Genomic DNA, 22919 nt, shown 5'->3' with positions numbered 1-22919 from the left:
TGAAACAACTCAATAGCATTCCCCATGACTTCCTTGGAATGCAAAGGATGAACACTATAATGTTCATATATTTCTTCACTAGTACAGGGTTCTACTTTCTCAATTTGACCAGCACACAAATCGCTGTCCTCTTCCTCACTTACTTCCTCTTCTGCAACATATACATTTTTATAGTATTTATTATATTTTTTCAAATACAATGTTGCCCTTTTGACTTTCCTAACATCTACTAAATCTTGCCATATTTTCTTATTCTTTGTCGGAACCCCATTAACTAAGATAACAAGAGGTTCCTCTTCCACTTTTTCTACTCCAATTGTGTTAATGTTTTTCTTCAAATCTAGAGGCAAATAAACAACTCTTCCCTTTAATCCTCTCTGTAAATCTGATGGAGGCAATTTCCCTGTCTTTGGCTCCATTCTTACAATAGCCTGAAAGGGATGGATACTTTGAATAAAAATAGATTCATAAGTATTTAAATCCTTCAATTCAAAAGGAATCTCAACCAATTCCAGATTATTATGAACTGCTCTAGCAGGCATCTGGTTTTGATTTAATTTGCAACAACAATAAGTACACACACGTTGATCCAATCCCAAATCAAAACAATTTTCTACCATCAAGTATGTTGCGAAATCCTTCCATTCACTATTATTTTCCCTTTCACTTTTTGCATATAAATCCACTAACTTAGTCTGATTCTTATAATAAGTGCGTCGACAACACACACAAGTGAAATTAGGCCTCTCACTTGATTTCACCTGAAACGTCGCAATTTCCTTCTGAAAATTATCTGTACTGGAAACCTGTACACTATTTTCCACATTACCCTCTTCTTCTTGGTCAATTTCAACATTCTCCTCTTTACTTCCAAAGTAACAAAACTCAATTTCTTCACATATATTCTTCACATCTATTTCAGAACCATGCAAAAGAGCAGCGCATAATTGTTTAAGCATAATTGCTGGACTCTTAGCATAATACAACATTCTAACTAATTTCCTCACTTTATTATGATGCACTGCTAGCATCCTGAAATGATGAAAAACACTCTGGCATACTCTCCTGGAAAGACAAGCCAGTGAATGACCATGCAAACCTGTCACTTCTCTCACTCTGCAAGGATCTAATTCTTGCAACAACCTTATTTTCTGCTTCAAACGTTTCTTATTAAATGACCGTACAAAATCACAAAGCAAATTGATGGAATCCTGTCGCACACTACAAATACTACTACACTTCCAGGTGTAGACAGGACCCTTAGCACGTCTTCCTAAAACCTCATTACCTAACACCTCTTCTGTCTCTGTTGTCACAAGTTTTTCTTTTTCAACTGGACAACCATCTTTCACTTCATAAGCACGACCACTGGTGTCAACTGCATGCACCAAATCATTATCCTGGAAATAACTCTCCTCATTAAAAAATGCCTCAGAGCTTGAACTATGCATCCATTCTCCAGAAAAAACTTCACAAAAATTACTACGATTAACTATTCTCTTCCATCTACTATTTCTTTTGAAATCATAAATTGCCTTGTTTAGCTTCCTAATTCTATTGATTATCAAAATAAATAACTTACGTTTAATTTCAAATGCCTGATCAATAACTTTCTCAACTTTTTTTTTCTCTTATAAAAAAGCACTTTCTGTTGACCTTTCTTAATATTTTTTAACAAATTGCCAATTATCCTGTTGCGGAACATTCGTTTACGAATGTCCCTAAACTGTTGTTTCCTTCTACTATCATGCACAGAGTTATCTCTTGCTCTAGCAGTAACATTTTTGATTGGCCTTTCCTTTCCATTTGAATTGGTTCTCTTTTTCTGGACTGAAACATTTTCTGTAGTAATATTTTTTTTACTACACATATTTCTTATGAAATATTTTGTGCTCTTACCCGGTGCTTTCTTCGTGACTTGACAAATCTTTTTGTTAGAGGACTGCTGCTTATTTTGTTTCACCTGCTGTCTTTGACGTTTTGCAGCCTTTCTCTGTCTTTCTATTGTTGGCATGGTGAAATCTTGAAATGATCTGCAGTTGAATCTGTGGTAAAATATAATAAAAAATGTTATTAACCACTATTACCAAACAGTAAATCAATAACAGTGATCAAAAACTTAACACACTACTTGACATTTTAAATAGAAGATTTTTTAGTCCTTGGCAAATTTACAATACAGAAATAGCAGAAAAGAAATGACATTTATATTTATGTTACCTGTGCTATTTTATATGTGAATCTGATCTAATTTTATGAGCATATTTTAATATTTTATTGAAGACACTACACATAACCTGTTTTTGAAGGTGTCTTTATTTTTAAATTAAACGGTTTACATTTTTACTTTTTATTAATTATAAATTTTAAAAATAAATGTTTATAGTTCCATAGGCTCAAGCAGGTCAGCTTCCCACCCTATGTCATATAATTCGGACAAATCTGCATCCTCATCACGCTCTTCTTCATCCTCAGGATTTAAATCATCCAAGGGATCAACATCCACTGATGTTTCAATTACGAGTTCAATGATGAGGTCAAAATCAACTGATTGCAGATTGTCGCTCATGTTGATGTTGTCTTTATCTTTAAAGAAAGATAACAACAATGAGATGTTGCAGAGTAAGAGACAAATCTCAGAGATTATAATAGTAAAATTGTTTAACAAGAGTAATATTTTGCAGCTATTATTTAGCCATGTCCAGCAATGCTGAGCAGGTGAAGACTATGTCTAATTTTTCAGTGAACAGGACTCATCTCTTCTTAACCTTGGATAAGCCTCACCGACTCTGTGTCCCCTGCACATACTTAAATGTAAAGGGGCAGATTTATGTTAAATGGCACATCCCCAGGCATGCACCAGTTAACGTGCACCGCTGCTCTGCCACCCATGGTGTGCCGTATTTACAATCAGATAGGAGAAAGCTGCGTCAAAACCCTGCGCCTGCTTTAAGCAGGCATAGGTCTTGACGCAACATTGTGGAGATGGGGCACCCCTGAGCCTTGCTTGAGCTGCATCGCACTTGCGATACAACTCCAGCAATCACTACCTTTACAGCACAGATACGTCACGCATCTGTGCCATTTTTGCCCCATGATGCCCCGCATTGTAAATGCAGCACACCATGGGTGGCGGAACAGCGGCGCAGGATGACTGACACATCCCTGGTGATGCACCAGTCATCATAAATCTATCCCTAAGCTTCTTATCTTGTTACAGATGAACCGCCATATGTACCATCAAACTATTTTGCATTTCCTAAATAGCGAATTTTAAGGGATAAATAGCAATTCTTTACCATTCCTAATTTGCAATGAGCAAATTGCTAATTGCAAGTTACCCATTCATTTCCATGGGCTAGGAGGCTCATAGGAATGAAGGTTTAATTTGCGATTAGCAATTTGCTCATCACAAATTAGGAATTTTTCCAAGGGTGCAGGGGTGTCTCAAAAACACCCTGCTGCACCCCTGAAAAAGAAATTTGGGGGCATATGGCACACATACATGCCCTAAGGGCATGTGTTGGCGTCATATGGGACCTTTTGTTTTTGGGAAAAAAAGCTTTTTGAAAAGAATTCACAAATTACCACCAACTAGAAGTTGGTGGTAGTTTCCAAATCCTTAATGTCATTTTTTACATATTTTTTGTTTGATACATTGCATTTAAGTAATCGCAAAATTTGCAAATCCTTCAGTGCAATCGCAAAATAAGGAATAGCAAATTTTGCTACTCCTTATTTTGCATCAAACTTGTTTGATACATACCATTTGTCTAATTAACATTCGCAAAGGCCGAAATTCGCAGAATTTTGATCTTTGCGAATGCTAATTAGCTTGATACATATGGCCCCAAGTGAGGCCTGTCTTGCAACATCGTGCATCTTTTGCATCACTGCTGCATCGGTTTCATGTGGTACGTTTTTTTTACACCATGACATATCTGCCTAAATGCATCAATTTGTAATTTTGTCGCCTCATAGCAAATCTTTTGCACCGCCGCTGCATCATAAAAGTGACGCACAGTGGCGCAAAAGAGGCATACACCTATCATAAATCTGTCCCTAGCATTTTAAATGATTAATCCAGGATGACGATAAGGTGTGGCCTATCCAAAGGTTTGTTTAAGGTGAGGCCTACTCAGGATTGCAGATTAAAGTTACGCTTGATGAAGAATACAGAGGAGATAATACATGTAAAGGCCTACCAATGAAGTAAGTAATGTGCACTTTATTTCGCCAGTCATCATAAATGTATCCCTAAGCTTCTTATCTTGTTACAGATGAACCACCATATGTACCATCAAACTATTTTGCATTTCCTAAATAGCGAATTTTAAGGAATAAATAGCAATTCTTTACCATTCCTAATTTGCAATGAGCAAATTGCTAATTGCAAATTACCCATTCATTTCCATGGGCTAGGAGGCTCATAGGAATGAAGGTGCAATTTGCGATTAGCAATTAGCTCATCACAAATTAGGAATTTTTTCAAGGGTGCAGGGGTATCTCAAGAACACCCTGCTGCACCCCTGAAAAAGAAATTTGGGGGCATATTGCGCACATACATGCCCTAAGGACATGTATTGGCGTCATATGGCACCTTTTGTTTTTTGGAAAAAAATGCTTTTTGAAAAGAATTTGCAAATTACCACAAACTAGAAGTTGGTGGTAGTTTCCAAATCCTTAATGTTGTTTTTTACATATTTTTTGTTCGATACATTGCATTTAAGTAATCGCAAAATTTGCAAATCCTTCAGTGCAATCACAAAATAAAGAATAGCAAATTTTGAATTAAGGACATTTTAAGTAATTTCCACATGTGCAGTGTTTTCAAATTATGATTTGAAAATCGTTTTTGGGGAAAAGGAATGGTTTGCAAATTTATGACAAGGACATAATGGTGTATGCTTCTCTATAAGGCATTTCAGTGTCTCTGATGTCATTTTTCCCATATTACATTATAAGACCTTTCCCCATGGAGCACATTCCTTGTAAATATGCTCCCACCTGTGCATGGTGAATTTAGATTTTGACTGTTTGAGTCACATAGCCATGTTAATAGTGACCCAAAAAAATTGGAAACGCTTTAAAAAAACACATTCATGTGTCTTAAGGACATTTTAGGTCATTTCCCCGTGGACAGTGTTTTGTAAGTGGCGCAAAAGAGTCATACACCTATCATAAATCTGTCCCTAGCATTTTAAATGATTAATTCATGATGACGATAAGGTGTGGCCTATCCAGAGGTTTGTTTAAGGTGAGGCCTACTCAGGATTGCAGATTAAAGTTACGCTTGATGAAGAATACAGAAGAGATAATACATGTAAAGGCCTACCAATGAAGTAAGTGATTTGCACTTTATTTCGCCAGTCATCATAAATGTATCCCTAAGCTTCTTATCTCGTTACAGATGAACCACCATATGTACCATCAAACTATTTTGCATTTCCTAAATACCGAATTTTAAGGAATAAATAGCAATTCTTTACCATTCCTAATTCCATGGGCTAGGAGGCTCATAGGAATGAAGGTGCAATTTGCGATTAGCAATTAGCTCATCACAAAATAGGAATTTTTTCAAGGGTGCAGGGGTATCTCAAGAACACCCTGCTGCACCCCTGAAAAAGAAATTTGGGGGCATATGGCGCACATACATGCCCTAAGGACATGTATTGGCGTCATATGGCACCTTTTGTTTTTTGGAAAAAAATGCTTTTTGAAAAGAATTCGCAAATTACCACAAACTAGAAGTTGGTGGTAGTTTCCAAATCCTTAATGTCATTTTTTACATATTTTTTGTTTGATACATTACATTTAAGGAATCGCAAAATTTGCAAATCCTTCAGTGCAATCGCAAAATAAGGAATAGCAAATTTTGAATTAAGGACATTTTAAGTCATTTCCACATGTGCAGTGTTTTCAAATTATGATTTGAAAATCGTTTTTGGGGAAAAGTAATGGTTTGCAAATTTATGACAAGGACATAATGGTGTATGCTTCTCTATAAGGCATTTCAGTGTCTCTGATGTCATTTTTCCCATATTACATTATAAGACCTTTCCCCATGGAGCACATTCCTTGTAAATATGCTCCCACCTGTGCATGGTGAATTTAGATTTTGACTGTTTGAGTCACATAGCCATGTTAAAAGTGACCCAAAAAAATTGCAAACGCTTTAAAAAAACACATTCATGTGTCTTAAGGACATTTTAAGTCATTTCCCCGTGGACAGTGTTTTGTAAGTGGCGCAAAAGAGGCATACACCTATCATAAATCTGTCCCTAGCATTTTAAATGATTAATTCATGATGACGATAAGGTGTGGCCTATCCAGAGGTTTGTTTAAGGTGAGGCCTACTCAGGATTGCAGATTAAAGTTACGCTTGATGAAGAATACAGAGGACATAATACATGTAAAGCTCTACCAATGAAGTAAGTGATGTCCACTTCATTGCGCCAGTCATCATAAATGTATCCCTAAGCTTCTTATCTTGTTAGACATCAACCGCCATATGTATCATATAACTATTTTGCATTTCCAAAATAGCGAATTTTAAGGAATAAATAGCGATTCTTTACCATTCCAAATTTGCGATGAGCAAATTGCTAATTGCAAATTACCCATTCATTTCCATGGGCCAGGATGCCCATATGAATGAAGGTGCAATTTGCGATTAGCAATTAGCTCATCGCAAATTAGGAATTTTTCCAAAGGTGCAGGGGTGTCTCAAGAACACCCTGCTGCACCCCTGAAAAATAAATTTGGGGGCATATGGCGCACATAAATTTTAACAACATTCCATTACCTCAAAAACGATTTTCAATTCATAATTTGAAAACACTGCCCACAGGGAAATTACTTAAAATGTCCTTAAGACACATGAAAGTTTTTTTTAAAAGCCTTTGCAAGTTTTTGGGTCACTTTTAACATGGCTATGTAACTCAAACAGTCAAAATCTAAATTTACCAAGCACAGGTGGGAGCATATTTACAAGGAATGTGCTCCACAGGGAAAGGTCTTTTAATGTAATATGTGAAAAATGACATCAGAGACACTGAAATGCCTTATAAAGAATCATACACCATTATGTCCTTGTCATAAATTTACAAACCATTCCTTTTCCCCAAAAACGATTTTCAAATCATAATTTGAAAACACTGCACATGAGGAAATGACTTAAAATGTCCTTAAGACACATGAAAGTGTTTTTGATTGCCTTTCCAGCATGGTTGGGTCACTTTTAACATGGCTATGTAACACAAACATTTAAAATCTAAATTTGCCATGCACAGGTGGGACCATATTTACAAGCAATTTGCGCCACAGAGAAAGGTCTTACATTAAAATGGGAAAAATAACATCAGGGACAGTCAATTGCCTTATAAAGAAGCATACACCATTATGTCCTTGTCATAAATTTAAAAACAATTCCTTTTCCCCAAAAACGATTTTCAAATCATAATTTCAAAACACTGCACATGGGAAAATTACTTAAAATGTCCTTAAGACACATAAAAGCGTTTTTTGATTGCCTTTGCAGCATGTTTGTATCACTTTTAACATGGCTATGTAACACAAACATTCAAAATCTAAATTTTCCATGCACAGGTGGGAGCATATTTACAAGCATTTTGCGCCACTTAATTCATAATTTTCTCCTTAAAGCACACTATTCTCTATCTAAATTAAAGAAATATTTTCTCACCTTAGCAAATACTTTGAGTTTGAAAACAGTCTCAGAAACACACCAATTTGTCTTCAGCAGAGCAAAAGGTATGCACTCCAGAGTCTGCAGCTATCAAAAGCACAGAAATGCTGTAATTCTTCACACATATCTCTCATGTCACCCAATCAAAACTCTTCCCTCACTTTTTTTCAAATGAAAACCCTTCCCCCCTCTGCCATTTCATGCCTTTTCTGCATGGCAACCACCTCTTGGAAGACTTCTGGTGTTTGCAAGTTCACACAACAATGTTGCAATTGAACTCTGAACTCTCAGTGCACCTGCATATCCACTGCAATCTTTCATTTAATGATTATTTATTGACCACTCAAAATACATCTTTCAAAGAACTCACCCATGCACCCTAACTTTCTGTTTTCAGCAATCAAAATCCACCAATCACTGTTACTGCTTCATGAACACAGAAACTCCACAGTTTTTTTCATTTTAAGCTCTCATTTTTTCAACTGCCATTTCATTGCCACACTTCATCTGACTGCAGGAGAACCTCCTCTCACCATGTTTTCTGTCTGGATTGTTGGACATAGTTATATTCACTGGGCTCACAGGTATGCTGAGAACAGAAAATTACCTAACCTCAATTTACAAGATGTGGAAATTAAGTGGTTTGGCCACAGAGGATTAAAATGTCACCAATTGATACCATTGGTGAAAACCTTTATGCAATTGCCCAAACCTGACCTGTTAATTGTGCACTGTGGAGGTAATGATTTGGGCACTTTGACTGGGGTAGGTCTGGAAATGCTTTTAAAGGACACCTTTGAGCAATTGATGGCACTTTTTCCTCAGACTGCCTTGGTATATTCAAATATATGCCAAAGACAGAAATGGAGGTGGTCAAACCAATTTTGTCCACAAATTGAGAAGTCGAGGAAGCATGTAAACAAATCTGTTTCAGCTTACATGAGAGACCATGGAATGGGCTCCCTGTACAACAATAACTTGCGTTACTACATGCAAGATATCTACAGAGGAGATGGAGTTCACTTCTCAGATGAGGGCAACAGAATTTTCACTCTGAATTTAAGAATGTGCATTGGTACCTACTTATAAGTACCTAAATGTACCATAAACCCAAAAGCTCTTCTCAGAGCTACCCTACATCTGATCACTCACAATTGTTATTTTTCCTCTAACTTTTTTCACTAATTTTCAACAAAGTACGCTCCCTGGGACGCTACCCGGTACGCGAACCGGGAGCTAACCTCGCGAAATTTTAAAAAAAAATGTTTTTTTTCGCACATATAAGCCTCCTCAGCCACCCTCACAAAACCTAGGGGGTCAAGATAAGTCTACCGTGCCCCCTTCTACCCATTCTGAACATTATTTGCCCTCCATTTTGTATCTTAATTCGACCGAAACACAAAATGGTGGACTCCCGTAACGCTTAAGGTTCGCGAACCGGGGCGCTCAATGGTTCGCGTACCGGGTCGCTCCCTGGGAAGCGCACCATCAAAAAAGGTGGGAAAGTAGTTCACAGAAAAGCCACTGGAGACAATTTCACCAAATATAGATTAGCTCATACTACATACCAATCCCTACCATTTTCACAAATTTGATTGGAATTCCATTTAGCCATTTAGCCTGTAGACCTCTCTAAATACCCTGAGGTAAATTACTTCACAAAACACATCTGAAGTGTTGGAATTGACAACAAATTAATATGTTACTTTCATTTTCTACTTTTTTTACCTGACATTTCATTGGTTATATACCTGAATATATATAAAGGAAGAGAAGAAAACACAGCCATTTTGACTACTACTTCTTGGTGTACATTTCAATAGTATTTTCACTAATTCCTTCAACTTCTTTCTAAAGGTAAGTTTTTATTTTTAAAACTGAAGTATATTGTGCACTATAAGTTAATATGGTAAACTTTTTCTGATAGTTATATACTATCCCTCTGTAGTAGTTATAGATTTAGATAGACTTCTCTGTTATAGTTATGGATGGAGTTAGGCTTCTCTTGTATAATTATGAATTTACTTACGTTAAATCACATACACTTTTTTATATTCCTACTTCCACTCTGATACTATACACTGCCCAAAGATAAATTCACTGATAAAAACTGCCTATCTAAAATTAATCCCAACAGTGCCCTATCTCTACTAATATATATTTTTTTAATCTAAATTTCAGGCAAAATGGAAGGCGAACAGAAAGTTGAATTTCAAATTGTCCTGCAAGAGAGCAGCCAAGAAATCATTGATGAAAATGATATTGAATTTTTCGATGAAACTTGGGACAAAGAACTACTGCAATGTGTACAAGCAGTAGATAACCTCCTTGAAAATGAGGACATTTTACACCCTCAGAGACTACAATGTATATTCAATGATAATTATGAAATTTCTGACAATGAAATGTTAGAAAGTTTAATAAATTATGAAACACAATCACAATAAAAAAAATGCTTAAAAAATTAAAGAAAATAAAAAATAATCAACAAAACCAACAATCAATTAACATACAGCATTTAAAAAGTCTATCATTCATTTTTCATTGCAGTACGCTGCCCAGAACGCTTCCCGGTTCGCGGACCGGGTGCTACCCACGCAAAAAAACAACAAAATTTATTTTTATTTTTGCCCCGCGGGGCCCTTTTAAAGCCTCCACATTAAACCTAGGGGGTCAGGGAGGATCTACTATGCCCCCTTATGGTTATTTCCCCCTTTGTTTTGGCCTCCTCTTGTCTCTCAATCCTACCGAGAGACAAGATGGCGGCCGCTCCGGACTGTTTAGAATGTTGACAGACACCGGAGAACCAATCAGCTTCGCTACGCGAAGTTCCGGTACGCTTAAGGTCCGCGGACCGGAGCGCTGCCCAGAGCGCGCTTACAGATATATATCTTTTTTTAAACGTTAATTTCTCAAAATCCACTGGAGCACATATATTGAGACCTACAAAAGGCACATCGGGCTACCAGTCCCTACAATTTTGCCAAGTTTCATGCAAATCCATTCAGCCGTTCGGGCTAAAAGTGAGGCCAACCGCCCTATGGAAAACTCAATGTTAAAAACACGTTTTGGGACCCCCCCCAAATTTCCAGGGGCTGCTCAGAAACAAAATGTTCCATTTTCCAGAAAATGTCAGCCAATTCCGTCCACAAACGCCAAAGTTATTAGACATAGAATTTTCAAAAATCCCATAGAGAAAAAATCCTAACTATATATACCTACTGGCGACCGCCAGTAGGTAATATATATATATATATTTATATATATATATATATATATATATATATATATATATGTGTGTGTGTGTGTCTATGTTTTAGATAGGCTAAATGTTCAGTAACAACTTAATGTTTTAAACTAAAAGAAACCATAGAGATTCATCAGTAATAGTTATCTCACGTATCTATAACTAGGTCCTAAGATAACTACAACTTGCAACGCCCCCAATGAACAGTTTTGTCATCAATAATTTCATAGCAAATGTTGCAGTGATATTCTCAATGATTTCATAGTAGATGTCATATGTGATGTAATATATGAAGTATTTAGCAATGTATGGTGATGAGAGTTAAGGTATTTATTTCCTTAGTGCCAGTGGAGGGGTCAACGTTCTTTTGCAATATATCAAAGATCAACTTGGTTGCCTATTTCCTGGTAAGGATTCACCCTCCGGACTCTGACAAGTATGAATATGAGTTGATTTAATAAAAATAAAGACTGGTGTCTGCAGAGTAAGTTAATTCCAGGGTGAATCACTTGGTGAATATTTGATTAGCGGCTGGAAAATGTATATTAGAAAACCGCAAATACTTTCAAATATACTTGGAAATGATTATATGACCTAATGACTTTACTAGACACTGTTGATGTCAAGGTGTACTCTAGAATTATCACATTAACTTTCAATTTTAATGTGATCCTATTTCAGTTGTTATATACTATTTGATGACGCAATTAAAAAGTGAATATTTACAGTACAATAAATGACAAAGGAATGCAAATGAATAACCAACATGCTGATGTAATTAGAAGCATTGCTCTGACAATAGAAAAAAGCCCAGCCTGCATAAACGTTATTTGGGCTTTGTGTAAATTAACAATGGATTAGATGTACTAAGGTTGGATTACAACTTACTGGTCCCATCGCAGAACAGATGACACATAAAATAGTCGCAACCAGATCCATCAGTAGTCTTGTTCTTTGGAACTTGATGACAGCACGCCCCAAAGAAGCTTTTGCTGGGCCAACTCTTTTAACCTCTTCATCCCAAAAGGCCTTGAGTCTGTAAAGAATAAAGGTAGTTTTAATGCAAGTTTAATTTACGCTCTAAAAATTCCACAACAAGACCCAGAAAATGAAGGTGCCACTAGTCAGTCAGTCAAACAAAACTTTATTTGATTTGTTAAAACCTTAAAAGTACATTCCACATTCCGTGATAAGAGAAAGGACAACAACAAAACATGGTAATATTCAACAAGAAAAAGAGCAGCAGCATCACAAGATAATATTAAAGCCACAATTACACCTCAAGATACTTAAAATTAACTTCTCTTGTTCCTTTTAAAACGGAGTATTATAACATTATTTGTTAAAATCGCTAAAATGTCCTCTTTATACCTTCTTCAGAATGCAGTTTTTACTACTATTGTCCCTTAGTATCTCTACCTTTATTCAGGGATAAGGGCTGCACTATACATGTTCTTCTGCGCATTTGAGGAACCACCTAACTTTGTTCATATATTTCCCCAACGTGCAGGCTATATCTAAAGTCTCCATTTCCACCAAGAGAGTGGCAGCTTGCATTCTGTACATAATCTTATATTTTTTTTAAATCGGACATAAAAACTCCTTTCGAAAGTCTAAAAATCTTGTACAATCTAATAGAATATGTGACATATCACAAGTGGTTCCTAAAGTGCAAGTGCATTTCCCATTACTTCCTATCATTGAATTTCGAACCCCATTATTTGCATAGCATGGGTTTATGCCAATTCGCATTTTCAGGACTTCTCGCCTCAGACTATGGCTGGGTAACCGATCCACGTAAGGGAAGTGTTAACTGCTCTCCCAAGCCACTTTCATATGTGCTACCGAGGACTTTCGAGCAAGGTATTCCCGGTCATAACTACGGGACATATTGACCCCCTGAGTCTTTAATTCTTTTTTCCCAAATATTATGGGGTCTTGCGGCAGACATACCTTCAGATCTAGCACCCCATAAGCCTTGCTTATTGAGGCTCTTACCTCTTTTGCCCAGGGGAGCTCACTATTGATAATTTCCTCCTTAGCCCATTGGGAGATTTTAGCAATTTCCCCTACTCCCAACCGCTGCCAGAAGCGTACAAGGCTCATACAAACTGTAATAGCCCAGGAGGTTATTCCCAGCTCCAGTCGTGCTGCCTGCACCATAGAGGATTTTGGCAGAGCGAATAAGCTTTTTAATATATTTCCCTCTTCACTATCCCAGGAGGTCTTACCACTGAGATAAATAACCTCTGGGTGCCACTAGGTCTGTAATAATGAAAAACAGGTTTGACAAAATCTATCATCTCATCAGGGTCATTCACATGTTTTCTTGTTCATGTACGTTCTTGACAGACAGACGAAGGGTAGGCCATACAATAACACACAGACTACATAGAATTCAGTTTTCAAACGTTATAGTTCAATGGCTATGAGGTAGCAGGATACCAAAAAGTAAGTGCCAGAGGCTTTGCAAACTTGGGACTTTTTCATCTTCAATTATTGGTTCTTGAAATTATTTTAAGAGATTACAGCAGATAAATAAAACTTTGCTAGTGGGTTATCTAATGTGTGGCTTGACGAGCTGGCCTTCACAGTATCAATAAAGTAAAAGACTCACCAAAGTCAGATATGCCAAATCTCCTCTGCGACTGAAGAGGCTAACAAAATTCTAAAAAAAATGTCAATGTCACATGGCATTGCATTCTCCAATCTTTAAACCTGAGCTTGTCCTAGCACTGAGCACTTAGGTGTAGATGCTGTATGTTTCAAGAATGTTTATGTGTCCTACTCATAAGAACCAGTAGCTAAATACAAAGTATTCCAACCAATAGAATCATGGTACCCTTTCCTGAAGAAATTGCAAGGTCCACAGCTCATGCACTAACTCAGTAACTTTGTGAGTTAGCACTTGAGCTCTGGAGATTGCAGCTCATAAATATGGACAAGCAAAAACCGACTCAGTAACATGAAACATCAACCACCTCTTTGTCTTTCGAAGCTCTGCTGTCTACTGCACATGCGCCATCTTGAGAAGTTAACTAATTAACTTGTTAATTTATCTGATGTAGAAAGTGCAATTGTTAAAATATACCAGCCGAAGTGTGGTAGATGTGTCCCTTTGTTTTTACATAATTTTGGCACTTGACAACTTTCCTGGAGGATTAGACCAATTTCTTCCCCTCAATAAAAAAGATCTTTTATGTCTGGTCCTGGGGCCATTGGCTTGTTGCGGCTAAAATATGAGGGCTGTGAAATATCGACATGTTAAGATACCAACCAACCCTAACCCTTGGCCCAGAAACAAAGCTGTGTGTATTATAACTGTCCTAGTGCTCTAAATTATCTAGACATTTAGAAGAGCATTATAGGATTTGGTATGCTGGTGAGACCATCACAACCCTCCAGGTTCTCAATTAAAAGAGGGACAGCACTGTTGTCACAATTCGTTATTTGCTATGTGTAATATGCTTACAAAATATTTCTTGTGCGATATTTTGTTTATATTAATTCATGTGTCTCATTTGTTTTATTTAAATACATTTATCTTTTTTACTGTACAGCTATTTATATATCTAAAGGAGTTTTTTACAGTTGCTCTTCTATATATTCTATATATTTACTGCTCTAGCTGAACATGCTTGTCTTTATTGTAACTGTCGTAGCTGTTTAAACTATGTCTACTCTTAAGGAGCACAGCTTTCCTTTGAAGATCATGTATGCAGTGTCCTGGTTAGTAAACACGTGCACATTCACTTTCAATAATTATTTCTGTGACTGCATGGAAAGTATAAAATGTATAATAGCGAGCATGATTTAATCGCATTTTAGCATTTTGAGGAAATGTGAGCTGAGGTGAAATGTGCTGTGCCTTTTGCACAGTGGAGTGGGTCACCTGCTTCTTTCGAACACTAAATTAACGTTTGCACTTTAAACCTGTGTACAGTTGAACTGAAGCCAAGTTCTGGACTAAGAGAGAACTTCATTAAAAGTTAATTCATTCGTGATTTAGCTGGGGGCATCATGGAAGGAAATCTTTAAACCCCGACCTACACCTGACCGTTTCCAGTAGAAAAAATTCACTGGCATGATAGACTGGTAGAGTTCCATCTTTCACAAGACAATTAGTGGAATTTCCAGGGGCCATATTATGGTAAAAGCGCATTTTCATTGTTTGTATCGGGCGCACCTTTAAAAAGGGACACCGGGTGCAAACAGTGAAAACTCGTTCTATTAGCATGAATGCGCTTCCTCCAGGGTAGCCGCGAACTCGTGCAGCCCCGGGGGCTGTGCATTCAGGTGAAAACCGGAGCAGCTGCTTTCCAGCCACTCCATGTTTTCACTGGGCAGGTAGTACCTGCCTGCACTTTTAAAGGGAATTGCACCCACTTCGCAAGGGGATGTCTGGGGGGTCCATGGGACCTCCTTTCCCCCCTCCAGAGAGCTGCCATCAGGAAGCGCACTGTTAGGTGGCGCACTGCGAGAGGGCCTTCTGAGGGCTTCTTTGCCTCTGTGCTTCTTTGCCCCAGGCAATTGAGGCAATGCCCCCTGCAGATAGCGCTGGTGCTTTATGTGCGCCAGCGCTTTCTGTATTGCAGAAAGGGCCCCATCTGTAATACCAAAGTGCCCTGGGACGAGCAAAGCGGTCGCAAATGCCCATTGCACCCCCGGGGCACTTTATGTAGTACGGCCCCAGCTACATTTCATGGTAAAAGAAACACTGTTAATGAGAGGGATTGGTGAGGAGTGTGACCCTATGTTAGCTCTTTCATGTTTCTGGTGGTGTCAAGCTGCTGAAAATCAGGGGCCCTATTACATAAAGGCCCCAGGTATGCAACGGGTGTTTGCGCCCGCCTTGCGCACCCTTGTGGCACTTTGGTATTACAGAAGGGGCCACAGACACTTGTGCGACCCCCTCTGTAATATCGATAGCGCTGGTGCACATAAAGCGCCAGGGATATCTTCAAGGAGGCATTCCCTCATTTAAATGGGGACATGTCACATGCAAATGAGAGCATCCCTTTACCTCTGCACCCGTGCTGTATTACCGACACGGGCACAGAGGCAAAGAAGACCTCAGAAGGTGCACTGACAGTACACCATTTAAAAGGGGGAGCACTATCACTGCTCATCCTGAGTGCAGCCCTGTGCAGGGGGTGCACTGACTGCACCCGTCTGCAATGGGATCTCTAATCCTCTTCGAAAGTGCAGGCGGGTTGCCGCCTAAACTGTGAAACACGGAGCGGCTTTAAAGCAGGTCCGTATTTCACACGAATGCGCTGCCCCCGCATTCATGGTAATAGGGTGTATTTTCATTGTTTGCGACGGGCGCACCATTTTAAAGGTGCGTCCGGCGCAAACAATGAAAATGCGCCTAAACCATAATTCACCCCCAGATAAAGTTGAAGGCAATTTCAGAAAGATATAAAAAGGTCATGTGATTGGAAACTCAACTTGACAACTTGAATACAGGTACATGAGGTTTCCCAAGCATATTATAAGACAAAACCAATTAATGCAAATACGATATTAGACATTCTGAAAAATCCCATAAATTACTTTTTAGTGACATGTAGCAGATGTAGCTAGAGGCCCCATTAAGTCATGGATGTTAAGGGGGCACCTCTCAATTTCAGTACTAAATTTGGAGATGAGTGATTCCCTAACTACAAAAGTCAAAAGGAGGATTGCATGTACCACCCAGGCAACGCTGCATACTTCCCGCCAATCCCAACACCTAAAAGTATCCTTCATCCAATGACATTTTATCTGTGGTAGCACTTAATAAAAATGTGTGACGCAACAGCAGGTATTGTGGCAGGCCGGTTACTGAGGGGCTGGTACAGACCAGCTCACCATCAGGGACTAAGTGCCTTCCATGAAAGTGTTGGAATCTATATATTTTTCCAGAGCTTCAAGTTTGTATGACTCAAAATCTTAGAATACAACATAACATACAACCAAGTCTACAAGGTTTGTGCATAAAAATACTAGAAATATTATGTGATGCATATTAAAGGGAAGCACATTACAAAAGGAATTGTTCATTTAGTACAGAAATTAACTAAACGAGAAGCATTCATTTCGTGTAAGCTGTTTGTGGCATCTGCTGACCACAAGGTAAACAAATATACGAATAGATATTGTAAAAGTTCAGCTCAGGTTTTTAATAATTCTCCATTTGTATTCTGCTAATCTTTTTCTAGTTTTCAGCTCAAACAGAATGAAGGGTTACAAACGTACACCAATGGGAAGTGATTTGAAGTACTGTATTCAGTTTTCTGGAGGTTGAATCTGTCATTAACTCACAACAATAAACACAAAAGTACAAGCCTACACAACATGGTACCCTTTAAAGAGTGTAGGCGAGTGTTACCTAACTCTATGACTGCTTTGACTGTAAAAGTTCTGCAGTCTAAGGGTAGGATTCTTTGTATAATGCACAGAGGCGACTTTTTATTTTTTACTTTCCATGGGAATCTCTTCTAAGTGTAGGGTTTTCTTCCCAAACACCTTCATGAAATATGATAGTGTTTAGTACACTTTCACATGCTTCCCCACACTTTTTAATTTACAATTGAATAACCCGAGTTTAAGTAGGATAGTAAGTATGGATTAGTGCACCCAAATTCAAAACTTTCAATAGAGCATCTGTGAAGGAAAGGGTTTTCAAGGAAAATCATTTTCCATGAGAAGGAACAGAATATGGGTCTGATTCACAAAGGGCTTACACACTCATGGAGGAGGCCTCGCTGTAGTGGGGGCTATCTCTGCGCTCATGGTGGAATATCTTCAATGAGAATTCTCAGGCCCACAATGTTTACATTTCTGTTTTCCTAACCACAAAGCAGCTAAGAAAACTATCAAAATATTTGTAAAAGATTTTTTGTTATGTTTTCTATTTAATTGAAAGTTCTTTTCCTTGAAGTGTTGATTAGGAAATATTGGCTCATTTAAATATACATTTGGAAGTGCAGCTTACCGTGAGAAGACATAGAAAATATTATATTATGCGATGTGATGGGGATTTGTAGGGTGCAAAGGGTATCCAGGTGCCAGAACTAACTGAAGCATAGGTCTGGAGGTTCTCTGTTCAGCATCCAGGTCATCAGCTTCTTGTGGAAGTTGAGGAGTGGATTGGTGGCGCCGATATGTGAAAGGATTTCGTTCCAGCTTTTGGCTGTGATGAAGAAAAAAGCTCATCCTGCTGTCTTACTTCTGCAGATGTGGGGGATTTGTGCGAGGCGGAGAGAAGTGAAGCCTAGGTGTCTGGAGGGTTGGTAGACTTGGAGTTGGTCACTGAAGTAAGCTACTCTGTGTTGTGGATAACTTTGTAGGTGTGGGAGAAGAGCTTGAATTTGCAGCGCTTCTGGAGGTTAGCCAGTGCAGTTCTGCGAGGTGGGATGCGATGTGCGCCCTTCTGGGAATGTCTAGGATGAGTCTGGCAGCAGTGTTTTGAATAGTTAGGAGTCTTTGAGTGATGTGGCTGGAGATGCTGACATAAAGCGCTTGCTGTAATAAATTCTACTGGTGATCGTGGCTTGGGTGGCCGTGAGTCCTCATATGTGTGGGAGCCATTTGACGATTCAGCGAAGCAGTCTGAGGATATGGTAGCAGACTGATGTCACCACGTTGACTTGTTTGTTCATCAAGAGCTTGTCATCAAGGATGATGCGGAGGCTCCTGCCATAGTCTGTGAGGGTGCATAGCACACAGGTTGGGCGGCCACCAGGAGGAGTCCCAGAGAGAATTCTTATTTCCGAAGATCAGGACCTCTACTTTTTCTGTGTTGAGTTTGAGGCAGTTCTCTTGCATCCAATTTCCTACGTCAGTCATACAGGTGGTGAAATAGTTTCTGTTATTGTTCTTGCCATTGAGGGAGAGGATAAGCTGAGTGTCATCGGCGTAAGAGACGATGTTGATGTCATGGGTTTTACATGGCAGGAGATGCCATGTAAACATTGAACAGTGTTGGAATGAGGGAGAAGTTCTTCACAAATGAGATTCTTGGGTTTAGAGGTTGAAGTGAGGAGTCTAGCCCGCTGCTTTCTGGAAGGAGGAGACCTACATGAGGGCGAGTCTTTAGACTCCTGATTCTTGAAGTCTGGTGTTGAGGGTGTTGTAGGAGATGGTGTTGAAAGCTGAAGAGAGGTCTAGCATGGGAAGTACACTGGTTCCTCCTATGTCCATGATTAGATGATGTCTTCTGTGGCTGCTAGGAGGGAGCTCTTTGTGCTGTGGTTGCTACGGAATCCTTATTGGATGGAGTCCAGGAGGAGTTGATCTTCTGGATGAGCGGAGAACAACTTGTTGATCTCTTTCTTCATGACTTTGGAGGGGAAGGAGCGAGATGGGTCTGTAATTACTGAGATCATTGAGATTGGCTGAGGGCTTCTTCAGCAGAGCGGTGACCTCTGCATGTTTCCATTTGTCTGGGAAGTATCCACTGAGGATTGAGTAGTTGAGGATAGTGGTGAGGTTGGCAATGATCAGTGTGCTTCCTAGGTTGTACATGTGGAGAGGGCAGGAGTATGAGGGAGATCTTGAGTGGATGGTCTGCATGATTCTGGTGTTGTTCTATGTGGTGAGAGGGCGCCAGCTTGAAAGGAGGTGGGTGATCCAGGTGGGGGGTAAGGCGTTGGGGGGGTGATGTCCTCAATGGGGGGCTGGGGTGTGAAGTTGGGGTACATCTTGGGGATTTGTTGTGGGAGAAGTCAGAGAGTTTTTCGCACAGGATTTATGAGGGGTTGATGGTGTTGGCGGCAGCCATTGGGTTGGTGAATTCCTTGACGATGTTGAAGAGTTCTTTGTCTGTGTTTGAGCAGGAGTTGAGTTTGATCTCAAAGGCCGCTTTCATGGCTTCTATTATCTGTGCATTGCAACTCTGAGGGCACTCGCCACATTTTCAAGAACCTCTCTGCTTAATCTTCTGTGAACACCGCAGGCATGTTGCTTAGGACTTTGAAAATCCATATACCAAGCATACATTACATTACACAGACATAAATCACATTTTCACTTATAAACAAGTCTAATGACCTTGATTTTAGGAATTATGAATTAGGTACAGATTGTACTTTTCACAATGTCCTCCCCAAAATACCTTTTTGCATTTACATCTGAACTGTCATAGAACGACAATGGTGGCATATCTTCTGCAGTCAGGTGTTTTTTGTATCCTTTTATCATAAGATATGTAATCCATGAAAATGTGGTGAAGGAGAACAGTCCAGCGTCATCTATGGGATTCAGAGAGGCAGGCCTGGTAAAACAAAATAGGAAAAACATTAGTATAATCTGAACGAAAGTCATCACATTTGAGGCTCTCACAGGTGTAATAAAGACTCTTAAATTAGTGAGACAGCAATATTTTCTTTCTGAAAACTGCTATTATTCTGCTGGTCGATAAAGCACTAACAATTCACCAGATGTCATGAGGGTTTGGACAGCTGTGCACTGTGTTTATTTGTCAATATTATTCCCAGGATAGTTAATCAACACATAATAGGCTCTTTCAAAAGCCAAGTGACAATAAAACAGAGTTTTAGTCAGTTGGCATTGTTAGTGTTGGTTTTTGGGTCCTATTTGTTACAAGTATAACACAAATAAGCTGTCATTATTGTACGTTTCTGGCACATATTCATAGAGCAAACACAAGGAGATGATGAACAGAGCACTGAAACCTTTCAGAAACTCATCCCCAGTCACAGATCAGGGTTGAATCCATCATCGTTCTTTAGCTCAATTCGCCAACTCATTTCAGACCCAGCCATATGCAAATCAGTCTTGACCCTCCCTGTGCCTCATAGGAACAGTCCAGCCCGAACTGCCAAGCCAGGTCTTACCTGAACCAGAAGCAAGCATCCTGGGACCAGTTTCGGGGTAACACCCCTCATCAGCCAGGCTCGCTTGAATCCAGTGGCAAAGTGAGCAAGGGACTCACGTCTGGGCATAACCTGCCAACGTCGGGAAAGCAAAGCAAATGATGAACGGAGTGCTGAAACTTTTTACTCAACCCCAGTCACAGATCTGTGTTGAATCCATCATCGTTCTTTAGCTCACTTCGCCATATCAGTTCAGACCCAGCCACAATGGATTTAGGCCCAGATCTCTGTACGGGGATGAATGTATAAAATTTTTCTGCATTCTGTCCATCAATTGTTCTTTTTGCATTTGTCACCCCGAGTGGGACAGGTATGCCCGACGTGGGTCCCAATGTTCTCCATGCCACTGGAGTCAAGCCATCCTGGCTAATGAGGGGTGAAACCCCCAAACCGGTCCTAGGATGCTTGTTTCCAGTCGAGGGTGGACCTGACCTGGCAGTGCAGGCTGGAGTGTTCCCATTGAGCGCAGGGTCAGGACTGATTTGCATAAGGCTGGGTCCAAACTGGAATGGCATGGTGAGCAAAAAACGATGGATTTAGGTTGAGATCTCTGTCCTGGGGTGAATGTATGACATTGTTCTGCATTCTGTCCATCAATTGTTCTTTTTGCATTAATCACCCCAAGTGCGATGGGTATGCCCAGACATGGGTCCTGTGCTCTCCATGCCACTGGAGTCAAGCTATCCTGGCTGATGAGGGATGAGGGGTGAAATCCCAAAACCGGTCCTATGATGCTTGTTTACAGTCCACGGAGGACCTGGCTTTGCAGTTCGGGCTGGCTGTTCCCATTGGGCGCAGGGTCAAGACTGATTTGCATATGGCTGGGTCCAAACTGGAATGGCATGGTGAGCAACAAAACAATGGATTTAGGCCCAGATCTCTGTACTAAGGGTGAATGTATGACATTGTTCTGCATTCTGTCCATCAATTGTTCTTTTTGCATTTGTCACCCCGAGTGGGACGGATATGCCTAGATGTGGGTTCTGTACTCTCCATGCCACTGGAGTCAAGCTATCCTGGCTGATGAGGGGTGGAACCCTGAAACCAGTCCTAGGATGCTTGTTTCCAGTACAGGGAGGACCTGGCCTGGCAGTTCGGGCTGGCTGTTCCCATTGGGCGAAGGGTCAAGACTGATTTGCATATGGCTGGGTCCAAACTAGAATGGCATGGTGAGCAAAAAAACAATGGATTTAGGCCCAGATGTCTGTACTGGGGTGAATGTATAACATTGTTCTGCCTTCTGTCCATCAATTGTTCTGTTTGCATTTGACACATTCATAGAGAGCACTTGTAGACTTTCTTTCCCTTTGCTCTGAAGCCTGCCTCCTATGTTTTTAGGTCGAGCCTGAGCCAGCGTGAAAACGCTGCTCTGGGGATGACCTGTTGTAGTTCAGTATGAGAGAGAAGCCCCACCCACTCCCCCACCCATATTTTTCATTCGCTTTGTCTTCGTCCTACGTAAATGATGGCTTCAGATTTTGTAACTAAGCTTGTTAGTCCCTCCTTAGTACCGCTGTGTCATTATTTGTAACCTCCCATGGCTACTGGCCCCTTAATTTGGATGTTACACAATAGTGTACTATTTTCTTTAATGAGTTTCCCGTTCGTTAGGCACGACAACATGCTTTGCTTTCATTCAGTGCGCTGTGCGCGCTTTCACTTCCGCAAGCATTATGGAGGTTTCGATTTCATTTATGTGTTACTTATTTCCCGCGGCTCAGACTGCAGGATTCAGCTTCCCAGACGTATGCTCAAAGTTATTTTCATGGTGAGTTGCACGGGGCCCAAAAAAATAAAGAAATCACCCTAGAATTGTTTCCGTTGGGTTTTCAAGGAGGGAAGAAATACTAAAGGGAGAGTGTGAACATCTTGCATTGGACATTTTTGTAAACAGTAAAAAGGGCTGCCAAAAACTTGTCAGTTTTCATTTTTCCTTTGGGACGATGTAAAAAGGTCCATACCTCCGAAAAAGGAAACAGTTTCAGGATGTGGCGTGACGGCCAGAGCTTTCGACACCAGGTTCAAGTCTCCACGTTGTCTCACATCCTCAGATTCTGGCCATCACTTAATCTACCCGTGCCTA

The 22919-nt window shown here is 39.8% G+C and overlaps 1 protein-coding gene across 2 annotated transcripts in view; it reads right to left on the bottom strand.

The window, feature by feature from the left end:
• Positions 1-22919, bottom strand: part of ABCC12 (ATP binding cassette subfamily C member 12) — a 1077363-nt gene that overhangs the window by 629345 nt on the left and 425099 nt on the right. For both annotated transcript variants that reach the window (XM_078670535.1, XM_078670536.1), the window contains exons 4-5: positions 20056-20214; positions 11844-11991 (exon numbers count right to left, since the gene is read on the bottom strand). In XM_078670535.1, the coding sequence (XP_078526661.1) occupies positions 11844-11991; positions 20056-20214 (307 nt within the window). The remainder of the gene's footprint in view (positions 1-11843; positions 11992-20055; positions 20215-22919) is intronic.

This window comes from Lissotriton helveticus, chromosome 12 (genome assembly GCF_964261635.1).
Source record: "Lissotriton helveticus chromosome 12, aLisHel1.1, whole genome shotgun sequence".
In the NCBI taxonomy this organism is placed as follows: domain Eukaryota; kingdom Metazoa; phylum Chordata; class Amphibia; order Caudata; family Salamandridae; genus Lissotriton; species Lissotriton helveticus.
Note: the sequence above shows the minus strand (reverse complement) of the source record. Positions and strands in the feature narration are given on the sequence as shown.